This window comes from Dipodomys merriami, unplaced genomic scaffold (genome assembly GCF_024711535.1).
Source record: "Dipodomys merriami isolate MVZ:Mamm:240054 unplaced genomic scaffold, mDipMer1.0.p SCAF_64, whole genome shotgun sequence".
Classification (NCBI taxonomy): domain Eukaryota; kingdom Metazoa; phylum Chordata; class Mammalia; order Rodentia; family Heteromyidae; genus Dipodomys; species Dipodomys merriami.
Genome location: NW_027206224.1, coordinates 5,132,283 through 5,152,306, shown reverse-complemented (window position 1 = coordinate 5,152,306; position 20,024 = coordinate 5,132,283). Strand labels below are relative to the sequence as shown.

The window sequence follows — 20,024 nt, the reverse complement described above, 5'->3', positions numbered from 1 at the left end:
AAGGTGATTTAAGGTCTTTGAACCTCGGCATGCTTAGTTTATAAATTAGAATGGCAATAGTCCTTAACTTCTGCATTATTTGTGAGAATGAAATAAAATAATAATGTTTAAGATATTACCCTCATGCCTCACACACATGAAGGGACCCAACCCATAATATCTGTGTGTGTGTGTGTGTGTGTGTGTGTGTGTGTGTGTGTGGTGTGTGTGTGTGCATTGCTAGAAGCTCTCAGATGTTGGAGAGTATCCTCCATCCTATAGCCAATGAGAATTCATGGAAGGCTGCCAAGGAGGGAAATAATTTATTATCTGAGTCACTAATAAGTAAGCATAGACAAGATGTTCTGAGAAAGTGAACTTGGAGGAAAGACCAGAGAAAATTTAAGGATCTTATATAGTCCTTAAAACATAAAGAGGATAGGATAGTTTGATACCAGGGTGATAAGAGGACTGGAAAGTAATGATTTCAAAAAGAAAAGTGTCAGTAGGACTCAGCAGATATTTGGATGCCTAAGAAAGGTTGGGAAAATCTTAGACATCTTCTGGCTTGAGTGTCTGAGTTGAAGACATGAAAAGAAGGTTAATTTAGCAGAGGGGGACATGCTGAAATTCCTAAGACAGTAAAGACTTGACCCCATGGTAAGCAGGGGTACAATAATGAGCACATGAAGAGAGAAGCAACTGGGTGAAAAATGCATAGCACTCAAGATCAGAAACACAGAATTAGAACCAGGAGAAGATCAGACTCAGGCAGAGAATATGGCACTTCATCTCAGTCACCTCAGTACACAAAGTACATTCCTACAATGCAGTGGACATTCACAGAGAGGTCAAAGTTGAAAAGCTGAGTCTTAGGAAAGCCCCAGCACCTGAACAGTGATCAAAGTCTAAAGAGAGTACCAGAAATGGGGTTTTCTGGGGCATATACAATTGACTGTCACGGAAACAAAGAGAATTATTTCAAGAAGTAAATAAAGTGCTAAACAAAAATGCATCGGTGCTATAGAATCCAGGATACATACGACATATCCAAGCAGCTGAGACCTGTGGTGATAGTGCAAGGCCTTACCTACTTGTCCAACTTTACTAAATACCTTCAAGAGGCAGAGCAGCCTCTGAGAATAAGAGGTCTGTGAATTAAAAACTCAAATGCCCTTTCATAATCGATCTGGCAATTCTAAGAACATGAACCAAAGTGGGTGGGGTGGGCAGTTGGTTCCAGTTCAATACTGAGCATCCATAGATAATTATAGAATTGCAAATCTCCTACAGGCACAGAATAGCTACCACTGAAAACATGACCCAAATAACCAATTGCAGTCATGGATCCTAGTAGATAATGAATTGCAGAGGAAATGAATAGCTTTTCCATGAGTTTTTACGTCATTGTCCCTCTATAAAGGTCCTGATGCACATCAGCTCTCTAAATTACAGTTAATCCATTTAAAACCCATACCGGAAACATCCGTACATAGTTCAAAGGTACAATGAGGGTCTCTGGTTTATTATATAAGGTTTCTTCCTACATGGAAATAATATAATAGTCCCAATCTTTTTGGAGAAATATTTCCATTAGTTGCCAATGAGTTAAGGAATTAAATGACCGGATTAGACCTACAGTAGATTTGGGCTAAAATCCAGTTTCCAAAACTGGTCATGTGAGTTTATGGAAGTAATTTCATCCATTTGAACTCAGTCTTTCCTCTACTTACTCCTAAAGCAGTCACAGCCTAAAAGGCCATCTCTGATGAGTAACTTAAATAACTATATTAAACTCTAAACAGGATATGACGAAGGTCCCCCAAATATTGTAATTATCTTTCTCCAGAAATAAATATTGTTCAAAAATCTAACACAGAGATTCCTTCTATCCTACCATCATTTACTTTAATATAAATGGGCAAACTCAGTTGTTTATAGTATTATTTTCATATTCAACTTTCTTTTTAATGTTTTCCTGATCATAGTGGCTCTGTAGTGAATTTAAAACCTTCTATTGTTACCTACCAATTGTATTGGTACAAGGATGTTTCCATAAGTGTTTCTTTGTGCAATGATCAAATCTAGGCTATTAGCATATCTATCATCTTAAACAGTCATTATTTCTTTGTAAGAAAAATGTTCAACTGCCCTATGTTATAGCTGTCTGGAATATAAAATACCTTATTGATTTGTATCAACCATATTTTCCTCCTTGCTACTGGTCTTAATTCTATCTCTGGAAAAATGTTTGTTTTGGGATTTTATAGGTATTTCCTTCCCAAAATATACTAGAAACCCCTAATATATGATTGCTGAAGGTTTCCTGAATAGATACCTGAATAAGATGCCATCACTTTCTTCTACAATCACTCATACTTGTGAGCTTGATTTTCTAAGACAGGTGTTTCAATAAATGAGCATTAGAAATCTTCTAGTATAAATTATGTTCAGTGGAAAAATGCAGTGATGAACTAGAACAGAAGTCAGCCCATCTTTTCTATTAAGGGCTGGTAAGTATTTGAGACTCTGCAGTACATAAAACCTCTGCCTATACTACCCAGCTCTACCCTAGTAGCATTAGACCTGGCAGCTATAGGTAAATGAATCATGTGACCATCTTCTTTATCTTTTCTTTCTTTTTCATGCCAATCCTGGGCCTTGAATTTAGGGCCCAACATCTGTCTTTGAGCTCCTTTTGCTCAAAGCTAGTGCTCTCCTGTCTTTTGGTAGTTTAGCAGAGATAAGAGTCACAGAATTTCCTGCCTGGGTTGGCTTCAAACCACAATTCTCAGATCTCAGTCTCCTGAATAGCTAGGATTATAGGCGTGAGCTACCAGCACCCAATTTTTTTCTATAAAATTGTATTTTTAAAAAAAGGTGTTGAGAATAAAGTTGGAGGAATCACAGTTCCTGACTTCAAAATTAATATAAAGCCATAGTAGCTGGGCGCTGGTGGCTCACACCTGTAATCCTAGCTACTCAGGAGGCTGAGATCTGAGGATCGCGGTTCAAAGCCAGCCCGGGCAGGAGAGACAGTGAGACTCCTATCTCCAATAAACCACCAGAAAACCGGAAGTGGCACTGTAGCTCAAGTGGTAGAGCGCTCCCCTTGAGCTGAAGAGCTGAAGGACAGCGCCCAGGCCCAGAGTTCAAGCCTCACGACCGACAAAAAAAAAAAAAAAAAAGCCATAGTAATCAAAACTAGGTGATAGTTTAATATGGACAGGCAGGCAGATGAGTGAAGTAAAATTGAGAGTCCAAAATAAAACCACATAGCAGTGGTCAACATTCAAGACCATTCAGATGAGAAGAACAGATTTCAATAAATAGTACTGAGATGGTTGAATATCTGCATGCACAAGAAGGAAGTGGATTTCTCTCACTACATGTAAAAACCATTGTGAAATGCATCAAAGGCCATTTTCATTATTTATGCTTTGCCCTAGTTCCTAGGCCAGCTAATGGTTCTTTTGTCCAATATAAATTGAGAAATCTGCTCCTTAGAGAAACGACAGCTTGAACAATCCTAACCAAAAATTTTAGTAACAGAGATGAAATGCAGCTCCAATATTCTCAATCTTAATCCAGCTTCCATTTCATTGGACCTCATTTTATCAGGTCCAATGATTTTGACCTGAGGAAAATGTGTTTTCCACATGGTTTTGCCTCCAAACCCACTCATTCAAGTTTGTTTATTTTGTTGTTGTTGTTGTTGTTGTTTGAAATTATATATCCCCATGTACCTTATTGGGCTGTTGGCAGCATCAGCATCTTTGGCATGAACTCTCCCAACCACGGTGCCAGCAGCTGCATTTTCTTGGACTTCGTGGATATAACTCGGGGCCAAGAACATGGGGGGCTCATCAGCATCTTCTACTGCAATCTTGACTGTCACGGTGTCTTTGAAAGGCCCATTGCTGATGAACTTCGGGTCGATGTGCACGTTGGCAGCCTCTACCTTCAAGCTATATGCTCTTTTGGTTTCAAAATCTACGGGCTGGCAAGAATGAAGAAAAGATTGACACACAATGCCTCAAGAAGCTAATGCAAGAAAAAGAAAAGTTTTATGAGGCCAAGTAAATAGTTCCTCAAAGAGAGAAAAATCAGGGGCTGGGAAGGTGGCTCAGTGGTAGGGCGCTTGCCTCGCATGTACGAGGTCCTGGGTTCGATTCCTCAGCACCACAGAAGCAGAAAAAAGCCAGAAGTGGTGCTGTGGCTCAAGTGGTAGAGTGCTCTCCTTGAGCTGAAGAGCTGAGGGACAGTGCCCAGGCCCAGAGTTCAGCCCTCATGACTGACCAAAAAAGAGACAGACAGACAGAGAGACAAACAGAAAGAAATCAGTATCAATTAACATCCAATTACCTGAGCCATTTGGTCAGAAAAACAAAAACAAAACCAGCCAATTCAATTGCTGAGACATGGAATGTATTTAAGGGGTCATTTTTAGGATCCTGACAAGGAATGGCCACATTCACCTAAAATAAATTTCATATTCTCCAGTAATTCCCAGGTGGCTCAATTTGGTCACTTCAAGCCATCTAACAAAAGGCATTAAAATGCTACAAAAATAATTTTCTAGTCCATGCTGTAGAAAATGAAGATGTTATGTAGCATATCCACAAATGTCACTCCAAGAACCAAGCACAGTCTCATTTGATATTGTCGAATATACACAGAACTCACCTATAATAATCATATTTTCAGCTTCAATGTTTTGTAACTTTCTGACCACCGTGTTTCCCATCATCTGTAACTCTTACCAGCAGTATATGTGAGATTACTCAAGGGGGCTTGTGGGTCCTCCAGGGAGGTGGAGCTATTAAATATCTTACTCATTGGCATCATTATTCCTTTCTCTGAATCCTGAACATCTGAAAATAGTGCTGATTTTAACATATCTGTTTTACTTCCCAATAGAGCTGTCGTTGTCTATGATTCTACTCTCTAGCTAAAATGAAAGGGCAGGGTTTTGTTGGCTGGCATTTATTTTTTAGGTTGCCTTCTATTAGTGGTAAGTGAAGCTCATTCTTCCTTCAGAGAAGAATGCAGAGATATGAAAAACATGGCCTGTTTCAAAAAAAGTATAAGCAATACACATTCTACCTAGCTATGAAAGAAACACTGAGAAATAAAACTGATTATAAGTAATCCTTCCTTCTCAACAAGAGGAAATGCAGAGAGTTAAGAAAGGATGAGACATTGAAATCAGAGCAAAAAAGGCAAACCCCAATGCCTAGGAAGTTTTCTAACTAACATTCTAGATGATGCCGAACTATCAAGTGTTTAGGGAAAGCTTGGTACTTGAAGGCAAGCATCTGCCTGCCCTGTGGTTGTCATTTGCATAGCAAACACTGATTTTTGAATAGGCACCCTATTGTGAAGCTTAGATCTAACCTAAATCTGTACAGTTCCAAACCTGGGGTGGTCTATTTCAGAAAGGTGAAACATAGTCAGCATCCTTTACATTTTATATCTTCCCATCTCTCACTCTGAAATCAGGGAACACAAGCCTCATCCCTGCCACTGCATCATCCCGAGGGGGACCCAGCAGCTTCCTTATCCTTATTGTGTGTTCATGAACAGTGGGAAAGAATGATGTTTATAGATCTCTGAACCATCTGCAATTCCTCCGAATCTGTCATTACTAGACAGAACCCTGAGATAGGATCATGCAGAGAAGAGGTCATCTGTAACCAGAAAAAGGGGAGAAGTTCATTCCTTTCCTTTTGCTAGGGGAGGAACATCACAGAGGAATCCCCTGACTCTTGCGCATCTTTGTTGGCCTTTGTCTTCCCAAATGCCTGGAAACAACTCTCCCAAGTGATCTTCTACATCAATCCTTTTGGCTGAATGCGGAACAGGTCTGATGGATGGCTGGATAACATTTACAAATGTGCTTTACCATTTACTCCCTTTCCTCTTTCCAAAAAGGATTGAAGGTAGTTCCCCATGTGAACATTTATATCCATGTTATGAGTAGCTGGAATAAAGCTAAATGAGGCAACACACTGAATAAGCCATAAAAATCTTAATACCCCCTAGTTAACTAATCCCCACCTCTGAAAATTTCCCCTGAGGGATTAATTCAACAGAAAACCCAAACAAACAATATTCAAAAAATGCACAATATTTGTTCACTGTAATAGAGGGTTATATCTAATCTGGGGAAATGTATACACAAAACACCAAGTCCAACTGTGAGATTTTATTAAGGAAATAATGGTCCATCGATAGTTTGAGATGTTATGTAGTCATTAAAAATGATTATGTATATTATATAACAGCATGTAAAATGTTTATGATGTGACATTAAGTTAACAAATCTGATCACCCTATGATTACAAGCATGCCAAATATTAAGCACCCACATCTCTACACATGTGGACTCAGAATAGAAAGAAACATCAGATATAAAAACGGTTGTGTGAAAATAAGGAGTACTTAAAATGTCTTATAATGCCCGTTTCATGCTGCTTCACATGTTTATTTGGCTGAAAATAAACAGCTTGGAAACTGTGCTGGGATTTCTCTGCAATAGATAGGATTCCCAGTTGGTTAAGGGTATTGCAGTAGACAGATTGGACTTGCATCCTCACAGTTAGCAATCTACCTAAAATGTTCATCTCTTCTAATTTACATTATTCTTCAGCTAACCAATAGAGATTGGGTAAATACCCTGGGGCAAGATTTCTTTTCTCTTGTTCCCCCGTGAAATTCTGGCCCAAGTCAGAACTCAGAAAACATTAGTTTTCAAATTAGTTAAAGAATGAATCCGTTTCTAATTATTTTTCTTTTGACTCTTTCTCCTTTGCTACGATCATACTACATCTTCTGCCTTGCTCAGTTCTTTGGAAGGTCTCCTTTGCATTGCAAACCACAGTTGTGCTATAAAGGTCTCAAGTTCTAAAGACTAGATGCAATCTCATAGATGTAGCCTGTTTTCATGGATACCAGGCCTTCCAGAGTTCAACTCAAGATGTACAGTCATTAATAGCCATACCCCTAGGACTTAATATTTATGAACGCTGGATTTCAACGGGGGTGTGATGTTAGCCTCCAATCACTCCAAAGATATTCATGAATGACTAAAGCTATTTTTTAATTAAAATAACTACTGGGGTAAAAGGGTGCATGTGCTTACTGACCCCTAGTGAGAAAAAACCCCTATGACGCCCAGAACAACCCTTAGAGCAAAGAAGGACCCAGCTTGAAACTTCAACTCTGACAAAGCAAGGAAAAGTCCTCGTATTTTAATTCTCTTTTCACCACCATGTCCTGTTAAACGTTGATCTTCCTATAGCCTGTACTTCCTCTCATGCACCTGAGCTTTACAGCTTTTACCAAGATCTTGTCTGACAAATAAAACATAAAACACGAGAACGCTGTAATTCTTTGTTGGCGAACAAAGTAAGAAATAAAAGAAAATACTATATTAACAGAATATCTTTTTAAAAAAGGAAAAGGATATCTCGAGTGTGGGAATACATGTGTGTAATTCAAGCATTTGGGAGACTTAAGAAAGAGGATCATGTGTTCAAGGCCAGCACACAACAGCAAAATCTTTAAAATGCAAAAATATTTTCATGATTTCCCCATCCTGTTTGATATGATTCAACCACATGTAGTGATTTCCACAGGACTCATAGTTTTACTCTGCTAAACTTACTTTTGATTTTTTTTTTGTCTTGGTGGACTTTTGGAACTTTATGCTATAAATTAAAGCAAATATTCTCTTGCAAATGAAGTATCCCCCTACATTGTATTAAACATACATGCCAGAGCTTTGTAGAAGACTGGTTCCTTGCCTATAAAAAAAATGGAGAACTGGGGGAAAGTGCAAAAATTAATCATATGCAGAGAGCTCATTTGCCATATGTGAGTTCCATGGGGATGATTTAGGCATTTCAAGGGTTTAGCGACACGGTGCATGTTTATGCCCTGAATATACTGAACACAGGTGACAACCTTCACATTGCCAACTGTGCAATTACTGGAGCATAGGGAGAATGGGAGGCAGGAAATGCTGATGTCAACGTTCATGTGTCAGTGTCAAGCAGGAGGGAGAGTAATATTAATTAACAAAGTAAGCTGACATCTCAAGGCTGCCACACAGTTCACACAGCTACTTTTCAGAAGAGGAGTCAGAAGGAAAAAAAATACTTGATCCCTTTGTGGAGGCTGATTATACAGCTTCCTTAAGTTATTCCATTCATAGTGACTCATGGAGACTTTTCCAACTAGCTAAAAGGTGATCTCCAATCATCCTGCTCTCTCTTTCCTTGCCTTGATTATGGCAGTCACCTCTTACTTTCTATTTGCTCTGTGTCTCCCACATATTTTCTGTTGATCCAACAAAATTCCCACTGTTTTAAAAGTTCAGCTTCCTGTGACCCCATCACCATCCTCCCAGGATCTACTTTCTCCCATCCCAGCCTTAACTCCTCTCCAGCTACTGGCCTCTTTATTGATTCTGCACATTAAATCTTTATCCGTGTTGGAGTCCAATATTCCCATCACCCCAAGAAACTTAATATTCATGCGATAAATCCAAGTAGAAAATGAAGGCTTGATTAAAACCCAGGTAATCCCATCATTGAATTCACTTTTAACACTCCATTCACTGTGAGTATGGACAGAGTTGATTTCTCAATTGGGGAAAAGCATTTTAGAATCTACTACAACTGTTCCTTCACTTGAAAGAGAATCTTACCTGACTTTCTTTTATGAGACCTTTGTGGCTGAATCATTTTCCAAGTGTCTTAAGAAGAAATTTGTTCCAAAATTTAATAGTTCTGAAGTTCACACCTGTGTGTGACTCTGAGCAGGTCAAACTACTGAATTTGTTTATGGCTCCATCGCCTAACTAATTTGAGATATTTTTGTTCCTTGGGACAATATTAAACACTTCTATGATTGTTTTTCATACTAAAAATAAATGAGATATCTGTAAGAGGTTCAGGCTAAATTGCATTATAATGTTGAGTAACAGATTTACAAACCCAAACAGAAGCGGTTAACACCTCTTTGCAATGAATTAATATAAGGGACATGTTTCTAATGACAGCTGACTACTGTGGAAGGTCCAATGTCACTGTTAACCTAGATCCAATTTTGAAAGAAAAAACAAGAGGCCTGTTTCAAATTCCACCAGAGTTCCATCACTGCAAAGAACCTTGGATGTTTGAAATAAGTGAAGTTTTGAACAGCCTGAATTAACAGATTCCATTTGGCAGAACTAAAGAGGCTCAGGGCTACTTCTCCCAAGTCTACTCTAATCTAGTTCTACCAGAGAACTGTGTCCAAACATAGAACTAGCCAGCAATCTCAGACAGGCATCATCACTACTTTAATCAGCAGAAACAGAAAGAAAATACACTTCTGTTATCTCCAAGTGCTCAGAAATGCGCTGCAAAATGAAGTCAGCGCCCAATTGCCCATAGTTTCTTTTCTTAACTTTCACCCTGTCCCCTGCCTGGTTGTCCGGGAAAAGCAAGTCACAGAAAATAGCAGAGACATGTTCAATTCCTCCTCCAAATTCACCTTTTTGAGCTTCACCACACCCTCCTGGGTTTCATAGTCTGTCGTGATTTCAAACAACTCCATGCCATCTCCATCCACAATATTGTACGTGACTAAGCCATTTTCTCCGATGTCTGGGTCTTTAGCTTTGACTCTCCCAACTTCCTCTCCAGGGACAGCTGCCTCTGACACAGACATCTGGTACACACCTGGAAGAAGAGGAAGAGTTGGAAGAAAGAGGAGAAAAAGATGACATCCTTTTTTTTTATTATTATTTTGCAGCTGTAAACTTCCAAGTTTGTTTTTTTTCACTGAATCCCAATAAATTTCTCCAAGGATTTGAAATGGACTTTTCTATTGATTAAAAACATGAAAGAAGTGGAAGATAGATTAAAAATAAGAAACTGCAGGTGGCTTGATTACTGTTCTGTATAGGATGATGAAATAATTGGCGAAATATGAACTGAGGGGGTCCTTGCTCACATAGAAGGAACAATGCTTGTTACAGTCCTTAACTTAGACAATGATTAAAAACCAGCACCACTTAAATATATTCAAAGGGCTGGGTTACCATGCTTTAAAGAGGGTCAATAAGTTCATTCAGGGGACAGCAATGGCATTGTGAAGGCCAAGGGAAAAACAAAAACAAAACACTCTTTGTTTAAAAATAGTTGAGGGATCCATACTTATTTTAAAATCCAATGTTTTATTTTACCTCTCAAAGTTATATCTGTTTCAACTCTCAGGCTCTCTTCTTAATCTCCTTCAACACCAGCTCAAGTACAACATTCTCTGTAAGCTTTCCTAATGGGTAACCTTTCCACATTCATATTTGCTTACTGTGTCTTAGGAATTTAGTATGTGTCAGGCACTGTCCTAGCCCCCAAGAGACTTTAGAGTAAGCAAAACAGTCAAGATTTCTCTTTTAAAGAGGCACAGAAGAAGGAAAGAAAACCACATGTGTGTGTGTGTGTGTGTGTGTGTGTGTGTGTGTGTGTATTCACTCTGATGTCATCACTAGGAAACCAAAAAATAAATTTCATTAAGAGATGTTAGATAATGAGAGAGTATGTGTTGGTTATGTGTAAGTATATGATTGTGTGGGTCTGCTGGTAGATGTTTGACTCGGTGTCTAAGTTGTGTATATGTGAATGGGTATGAATATGATGTAAAGAGTTTATCTATGACCATATAAGATATATGTGTGTGTGTTTGTGGATGTGGATGAATATGAGTGTAAACATATCTTCTGTTAAATATACATAGAAGGAGAAGAAGAAAAATTCATTTAATAGAGCCTGATGAGAGAAGACATCATATTCTACTGAAAAGAAAGAAAGAATGAGACACGTGTGAATATCTAGGGAATAAAACATCACAGGCCAGGAAACAACAAATGTAAAGATTGCTGAGGTGTGGCATTGTGATTATATATAGAATGGCAAGAACAAAACTGTGGCAAGTGTGCTGTCTGGTAACAAAAAAGAGTAGGTCGAAAGTTGGGGAGTTGTGGCAGAAGCACAAGACATTGAAAAGAGTTGGTGTGGGAGTGAAATCCCAAATCTGACATTTTTCCTGTCATTATCTTGGCATTTTCAGGATCCTCGGTGTGAAACACACCACGCAGATGCAGCATGTAGAAACCTTGCCCCTCCTGCTAAGCTAAGTGACCTCTTCAGCATTAGTTTCCTCTTATATGACTTTTGTCAGTTATAGCACTCCTTCGGTGTTCATATTATTTGGCTTTGGGTATTTCCTCTTTGGACTTGAATTCGAGGTAATCTTAGACTTTCAGCTGGAAGGCACGGTGGGACAATCTCTCTGTAGACAATTGCCAACATACAGAAAGATTACTTTTGTTGGGACTGTTATTTCTATCTTGGTTTTGTCCTTCACAAGGATAATATAAAGAGCTCCAAGAGGTGTAGACATTTTGCTTGAGGGCTGGATGAAATAGGCATGGGTTAAGAGAAGATGAGTCGTTATATGTGGCAGGGTTGAACAGTGAAAGCCAAGCCAAACTACTTACTCTGTGGAAACTTTGGTGGGTTGTCATTGACATCCGTGAGTGTGATCGTCACTTTGGTTGTCCCTGAGAGTCCTCCCATGTGCCCACCCATGTCCTTGGCCTGAATCACCACGTGGTACTCCTCCTTGGCTTCCCTGTCCATATTGGGAAGGGCTGTTCTGATGATACCTGCATAAGGGAGCAGAAAATATCACCGATATTCACTTATAAGAATACCACCATGCTGGGCACCATGGCTCACACCCATATCCTAGCTCTTCAGGAGGCTGAGATCTGAGGATCACAGTTCAAAGTCAGCCCCAGTAGGAAAGTCTGTGAGACCCTGAAAGACCAACAAAAAGACAGAAGTGGAGCTGTCGCTCAAGTAATAGAGCACGAGCCTTGAGCAACAGAGCTCAGGGAAAGCACCCAGGCCATGAGTTCAAGCTCTAGTACTGGCACAAATCATACACACACACACACACACACAGAGCACACAGCACACAGCACACAGCATAATACCATAAGGAAGATGTCTTAAGTACTACAGAAGAAAAAAAATGAAAAGTCTTTTGCCTTCAAAAACATTTCAACAATTGCAACCTAAAGCAGCTATTCTTGAATAACCACGGCATTTTCAAGCAAAATCATACAAGTTTCACAGGCAACAATTTTCTTTTATTTGTTTCTCTGAACATTCAAGTAAAAAAACCTCAAAAAATGCAACAACAACAACAAAAAATCCTGGAGATTGAGATATTTGAGTGCCCAATGTATGAATAGCTATGATTTACTATTTTTTGGATTTCTTTTAGAAATCTATCCTATATGCAATTATTAGAAATATATCTATAGTTCATATGAATTATAAATTAGAGAGACATATTTCGTGCAGTAAATTTAAAAGCTACTATTAATATTTGAAAGAGTGAACCAATATGGGTTAGAAATATGTACAATGCTTACATAAATACCATCAGTTAATACTAATAACAATAATAAATTCATGATTGACTATTATTATCTTTAAGTAGTTGTACAAAGGAGTTGTCATATAACAAAGCAATTTATGAATACAATGCATCTTGTTCCTGGAATATGATTCTTGAAAACTGCTCATTCAAATCCCTGGGGTATGTATGGAAGTATTTTCTCTGTCTCTCACTGTATCGCCTCTCTCTATGTATAGATACGATACAATTTGCACTAGATACATTAGCCCTTATTGTTTTCCTCCCATTGTTTGAAGATACTGAAACTCAATGGACTTTATTTTCCTTATCTGTTAAATAATTTGTAGGTTCAAATGATAGTAATTAACCATGAACCTTTGAGACAAAAAATAATAATAATAATCCAACTGTTAACATCTCAAGAACTTAGATGATCTTTATATTCCTTTATCATTGCCTGTGATGAAACCATAGTGGATGACTGAGTAACTCCATAAATTGTGGTCTGGAACAGTGTGACTATAATCAAATGTATTCCTGCATGAAAAACTTAAAGGCAAATCAACAAAATACTACATATATACATGAATATACAAATTTCAGTGTTAACCTAAGTAGAGATTCTTTGTAATTATCTTTTTAAAAAGATGGCATTTCTTGCCAGAAAAGATAAGGCCCTTGAGATAATTTAAATGAGCACATTTACAGAATGTTAGTGTTTATTCCACTTGAGAATCAAAGTTGGCTTAAAATGAAGTGAAATATTTTGGTTTGTGTTGTTATTTTATTCAATTGAGGGGGGCGGGAATGGGGGTTGGGCATCTCTTTTCATTTTCTAAACTTCTTTTGGATGCCAATGTCCACTGAGAATCTGCCAGCTCAGCAGGAGAGACTAGGAGTGGGCTGTTTTTCAAAACCTCCCAAATATTAACACCTCCCATTTACACCATGTCCAGTGGTGTATGATTTGAGAGCTAACTGATTATCTTAAGCTGCGAGCTCTAATTCTGTTCATTTTGGAGACCCACAGTTCAAGACTTTTCTGCATGTTACAAGTATGTGTCATTATTACCTCGTGACTTATGGACAGAAGTGTTAATAAACCATCTTCACACCACATCAACTCTGTGCCCAACAGAGATACAAATTGTCTAATCGTTACCCTGACACTCTAAGGTGACCCTCTTCATACCCTTTTCCTATTTGAGGAAACTGAGGGTCAAGAGGTTTAATGAGCAGGCGGAGGTTGCTAATTCAGAAATCACTGTGACAATAACATTCTCTAGTACCTGTCTGTGCCTCCACTGAGAAGTAGGGTTGACCTTCCAGGATGCTGTACACTAACTTGGCACTATTTCCATAGGTGGGATCATCTGCGTCAGAAGCCGTCACCTGGATTACAGATGTCCCTGAAAAAGAGGATTGACTCATGAGTGACACTCTACCAGCTTTTCAAAGTTTGCAATGTCTCATTTTAAAAGAAGGGCAGCATCTCAATTATTCACTACTGTCTGAGATTTTCTTTTATCATTTATATTTTTTATTATCTTTAAAAAGTTGTGTAAAGGATTCCAACTCAACATGTCAGTTTATGAGTATAATACATCTTCATCAAGTTCCTTCTTTTGTCCTTCATCTCCTCCATCTAAAACCCACTCCTATTTTCCTATACTTGAGGTACAAAACACCCATCCATCTTCTCTTTTGTTTTCTGTCTCTTTCTGATTACTTGCAGTTTAAAACTAAGCTTTCTATCTTCTTAACCTATCCCACTATGCTGGGTTTCAATAATAATAGGAACATTATTGCCAAAACATTCTACGACCTATGCAATAGAAATGTTCAGTATGTCAAATAATTAAATAAAATCTTCCCAGAGAGTATAATAAATGATAATTAATGATGAATTGGTTTTCATGAAAAGGACAGAGTGCAATCTTCCATCTGCAGTAAAGCAATAAATATATCTTTTTATTGTTGCTTTGCATGCAATAAAATTGCTGATAATAGTATATTTTAATTAATTTATGGCTATAAATATTGTGCAGAATGTTGTTCCCTACTGGCAAGACAATTACCTCTTCCCACCTCTAATGGCTCTGGAAGCCATGTAGCAGGAACCATCAGCAAACACCCAGTGAGAACTAAGGCAAGCAATTGTGGGTCCAAAGGAAAGAACACCAGGGAATTGAAAGAGAATGGGATTCCATTTACTCAAAAACAAAAACAAAAACAAACACTTTTGTTCCTTACTGGTCACAAGTAACAAGAATCTGGACAGAGCATGTAGGGTCTCACAGTGAGGAGAAACAAACTGAAAAGAAAATGGGCAATTATCTAGCTTTCTCGCATTATCTGGCTTTCTAGCCTTATCTAGCTTTCTAGCATTATCTACCCTTGCTTTGGGTCACATTCTATGTACACGCCAGGATTTGTCTACTGGGCATTTTTTTTTTACAGCTATTTTACTTGTGGGAAATCTGATGTGAGAGATATATGGCATTTTGCAATTGCTTTCACAAAGTTGTTTATTACCAAGGTCAGGACTCTAATCCTGATCCAGGGAAGTGATGAAACCCAAATTCCTTCAGTGACATTTTCAGCACGGAAGTAAGTTTGTAAAGTAGCCCTTACTTTCCAGAGTTGTCAGAGGATTTCATTTGATACACACGCTAATCTCACTCTTTTCTAACTACTCCTCTGCAATTCATCATCTGATGTAAGCTATCCTTTCTGAGTGCTTCCCACAGGAGGAGATGGAGATGTACAATCAAGTAAAAAAAAATGTGACATGACTAAGGAAATTGTTCATTTTTGTGTGTTTAATTTACATCAAGCACTTAACCACTCCCATATTTTCTATCTGTTTGGTTTAACCTTCACCATAGTCCATGACCCTGATTCCATAGATGACTATATGACATCTTAGAAAGGTGGAAGAACAGACTGGGTACATGTGGTTGGTCAGTGGTACAGCAGTGATTCAGTCCCAGTGCTGGGACAAAGACTACACCTTCATAATCTGTGATAGGAAGTCTAGCTGCTGTCCCTAAGCATCCAAAAGCCCCAGAAATAGTAAAAATACTCCTAGATTTTTCTATATCTATCTATCTATCTATCTATCTATCTATCTATCTATCTGTCTGTCTGTCTGTCTGTCTGTCTGTCTCTGTCTATCTATCTATCTATCTATCTATCTATCTATCTATCTATCTATCTCTGTATCATCTATATCTATATTTATATCTATGATGTCTGCTAGTTCTTATGAGAATCCACAGGTGAATATGGAGATGGCAAAGGTCTAAGTAGGGAAAAGGAAAAAGAAAAAAGGAAATGGCTCAGCTTGGCTTTCACAAAACATGAGAAGACTATGACCTTACTTGGAAGAGAAAGACACTATTTCCGGTCTAAGAGGCTCCAGAATCAAAGGATCTTAGATTTTAAGATCACACAGATGCTTAGTGTTTAGTTTCCTCATTTATGAAATAAGCTGTTATTGTGTGTTTGTTTGGTGCCAGTACTGTGGCTTGAACACAGGGCCTGGTCACTGTCAGCATTTTCACCCTAGGCTAGTATCGTGTACCTCCAGTTTGGCTTTAAGTGGCTAATGATATGCTTCATTTGTCTTTACTGCCCAGGCTTGTTTCAAACCACAATCCTCAGATCTCAGACTCCTAAGCAGCTAGGCTTAAGGAGTGTGAGGTACCAGAGCGTGGCTTGGGCTGTTTGTTCTTAATAAAGTCATGTGAGTTCATCTGATCAGACTAACATCTGATCCAATCAGTTCTGTTCACCATGTGAGAGACATTTTAAATGAAAGGCATTTCTCTCAAAAGGCCACAATTATGGACAATCTAGAAAGTCAAATGAAAGTGACTGCCAGGGGAAATTGACCACTTGGTTCAGAAAACCTTCCTTTTAGAAATGCAATACATCTTCAAGCATATTGTAAAGACATACCTACTTCTAGATCAATACATGATGACATAGTGCTGTGGTCATGTATATTCTGGATTCACTTAATACCACAGATAGTTCTGGATAAATGAGTTAACCTGCTTCTGGCTTGAGTTCTCACTGTAATAGAGTCTATTGGACCTACCTACAGCACTAAAGGATTAAATACAGCAAACATTAAGTAAAATAATGTGTCAGTCCCCAGTAAACACAATGCTTGCATGCAAGAAACATTATTTCCTATTGCTTACTGAACATTCAGTGACTAGATACATTTTATTTCTATTCCTATTTTGTAGACAAAGAAACTAAGGCTAAGAGAGTGTTATTCTTAAAAGCAGATGCAATTGGTTCCAAGACACACTTGCTAATAACACCAAGTACAGGATCACCCCAATTCTATCACTTCTTTCCCCTTCTCCGTTCTTCCTCATATTTACTGACCTTTGACTATAAAGCCATTCTTCCCCGTATTTCTTTGACTATAAAGCCTCCCTCTCATTTTAAATGTTGAGAAAAATCTAGATGAACAAAAGAAAGGCAGGGAGTGGCGTGGGGTGTGATTGTTGACACCCCAACAATAGAGCATAAGATCTACTTCCTGAGTTGGGAGGCCAGGCACTGGTCTGACCACCTACAGAGACGCCAGGCTGGAAGCGGAGCTGAGCTTCCCCACGTACGCACCCACATTGGACCTCTCCGGCACGTTGGCGTGGTAGGTCTCGTGTAGAAACTCCGGAGGGTTGTCATTAATGTCCTGGACTTTGACGATGAATTCTGATGGGGGCTCCAGTGGCCGATTGGTGTCCCTGTCCACCGCCTGAGCCATCAGAGTATACTGTGCTCTCTCTTCACGGTCCAATGTCTTGGTGGCATGAATATTCCCTGATTTGTCATCAATCACAAAAATGGTTCCAGCTCCTTCCCCTGAGAGAATGTATTTAATGTTCCCATCACCAGAGTCAATATCAGAATGAAGCTAAAAAAAGAGAAATCAAGATTTATAATTTCATGAGATGAAGTCTCAAGCTGATTGCTATAAATGCATGCACAGATGCGCACACACACACACACACACACACACACACACACACACAGAGGTATCATGAGAAAGATAGTTTTACCCTCATTTTCCAAATTAAGAAATGGAATCATAGAGAAAAAGCATCACCTTGGCCAAGGCTAAACAGCTAAGAAGTAATAAGGCCAGGTTTCAAACATTTCCTTTTATATTCCAAGATTTTGCTCTTTCTCCCTCCTCCATGAACATGAGCATATAGCAAAAACATATGCACTTACACGTGTCTTTCCTCGCCAATACTCGATCTCTGCCTAGCATTTGCTCAGCTTGCTGGCTTGGCTGGAGCTCTACCACTTGAGCCCTGCTTCCAGCCCTGCTTTTTTGCTGGTTAGACTTCTCTACCTGGGCTGACTTGGAACTGTGTCCCCTCCCTAGATCTAAGTTTCATGAGTAGCTAGGATTAAGGTATATCCTAGTACATACTCTAAGTTACTATGAATAAAATGAATACATATGCTTTCAAAAAACTGAAATCAGGAGGAGGATTGGGTGGGGTGTGGGGGGAGGATGGGAAGGGATGGGAAGGGGAAACAAAGGAGGAGGCTATAATGCTTGATAAGAAATGTACTCATTATCTTACCATGTAATTGTAACCCCTCTGTACAGTATTTTCACAATAAAAAAAACTGGAATCTACATTTATGCTGACTCCCATTTTCTCTGCTCCCAAGTCAACCATGTTTATCACAGTTTCTAGTTAATCATCTAACAGATGTTCTATGCATACAATAATCTATTTCTATAGTCATACGGGTCCTTACTTAGTGTTAACACTACAACTTCCAGAAGTACACCTCATTCTTACCCTCACCAGCTCCCTCTAAAACTAAATATCCTAATACTAACTTGAAATGTCCCTTCCACACACATAGATAGATAGATAGATAGATAGATAGATAGATAGATAGATAGATAGATAGATAGATAGATCCCCTTCGTCCACCCTAAGATTACTATTATCATTGCTTCTAGCAGTCTTCATCAAAGGACACTTGGCTTGTTTTCAGGCTTTATTACTATAAGCAATGCAATTGATCAGACTTTGCCAAAAACCCTGCTGTATGGAACCCAAGGTCTAGGATTTGGGGATGTATTCTTCTTGGAAGCATCTTATTCCTGCAATAAATGATGGGGTGGGTGGGATGGGAAGATAGGCATGCAATGTATTGGACCTTTGAAAGCACCATAAATATCCTTGAATTTCTCCCATTGTCAAGAAAGCCTAGACACAGTTGTTCTTGATTAAATCCACATTTGCCAGGCTATGAAATTATGCAGCTCTCTTATTGTCTGTCTCTGTGACTGTCTGTCTCTGTGACTGTCTGTCTGTTTCTCTCTCTGTGTCTTTCTCTCTCTCTCTCTCTCTCTCTCTCTCTCTCTCTCACTCTCTCTCTCTCTCTCTCTCTCTCTCTCTCTCTCTCTCTCTCTCTCTCTCTCTCTCTCTCTCTCTCTCTCTCTCTCTCACACACACACACACACACACACACACACACACACAATATTGAGGGGGCTAAACTCAGAAACTTGCACTTTCTAGGCAAATGCTATTCCTCTGAGTCATTTCCCCAGACCCACTTCATGCCTCTTAGTTAACATTTCTGTGTTTTTCTCCCAAATCTGGTCTGTGTTTCAGAAATGGAACTAAAGCCAAAGACTCCCCCTGACTTTCCTACATCAATGACCTCCTCACCCTCCTTTCTCAAGTCTTGATTTCTGCAGCTATCATTTTAATCTGAGTTCCTCAATACCCATTATTCCCTGTGTGAGGACAGATGAAGGTTTTTTTCACTATATTTTATCCGCTTCAAAAGTAACCAAGTACAAAAAATATGTGTAAATGTATACATATATATACATACATATATGCTTATTGGTTGTACCTGCTACATAAGAGCCATTGTACAGTAAATGACATATTCGTTTAGCAGTAAAATAATAACAATAATCATCATTGCTAATTTCCATTTAATATTAATAATATTAAAAAAATTTTTACAAGTGTCATTTGTTACCAGAATTTAATTATGGTTGTGAAAGCAAGACCCAAAGACGTTTCCCAGAGCCATAAAGCAAGATTGAATGCACAGCCCTATACACTCAGTATTATTTCTCCAAAGATATCTACTTGGTTTGCAGTGTTTCAGTGAAATATCAACTATTTCAGCTCAAAGGGAAACAGAGTATTTACAAAGGCTGTTTTGTTTTTGTCTCACATGGTTTCTTGTGGAGGGAGTATATTTTCCTTTAGAATTAATTCATACCAAGCCATGTGTTTATGCGAAACTATGGCTGACATATTTCTTAAGACTAAGGCTCATTGTGTTTAAAATATGAATTTATTTGGTAGCCTTCAATGGGGAACTAGAATTACCCCAATTTCCATACAAACTTACTCAGTAGAGGCCTGCTCCCTGCCCCCACCAGAATCCTCCTCAAGATTGCTATATTGTTTGTGAATTCAATAAAAAATTTCCCTAATTCTGAGCTGGAAACTTAGACATTCATTCCTGTGAATGAAAAT

The 20,024-nt window shown here is 38.6% G+C and overlaps 1 protein-coding gene across 5 annotated transcripts in view; it reads right to left on the bottom strand.

Moving 5' to 3' along the window:
- LOC138815453 (cadherin-11) overlaps positions 1–20,024 on the bottom strand; it is a 145,456-nt gene that overhangs the window by 24,275 nt on the left and 101,157 nt on the right. For all 5 annotated transcript variants that reach the window (XM_070004887.1, XM_070004890.1, XM_070004886.1 and 2 more), the window contains exons 4-8: positions 17,107–17,401; positions 13,752–13,871; positions 11,531–11,698; positions 9,523–9,710; positions 3,726–3,979 (exon numbers count right to left, since the gene is read on the bottom strand). In XM_070004887.1, coding sequence (XP_069860988.1) covers positions 3,726–3,979; positions 9,523–9,710; positions 11,531–11,698; positions 13,752–13,871; positions 17,107–17,401 — 1,025 coding nt within the window. The remainder of the gene's footprint in view (positions 1–3,725; positions 3,980–9,522; positions 9,711–11,530; positions 11,699–13,751; positions 13,872–17,106; positions 17,402–20,024) is intronic.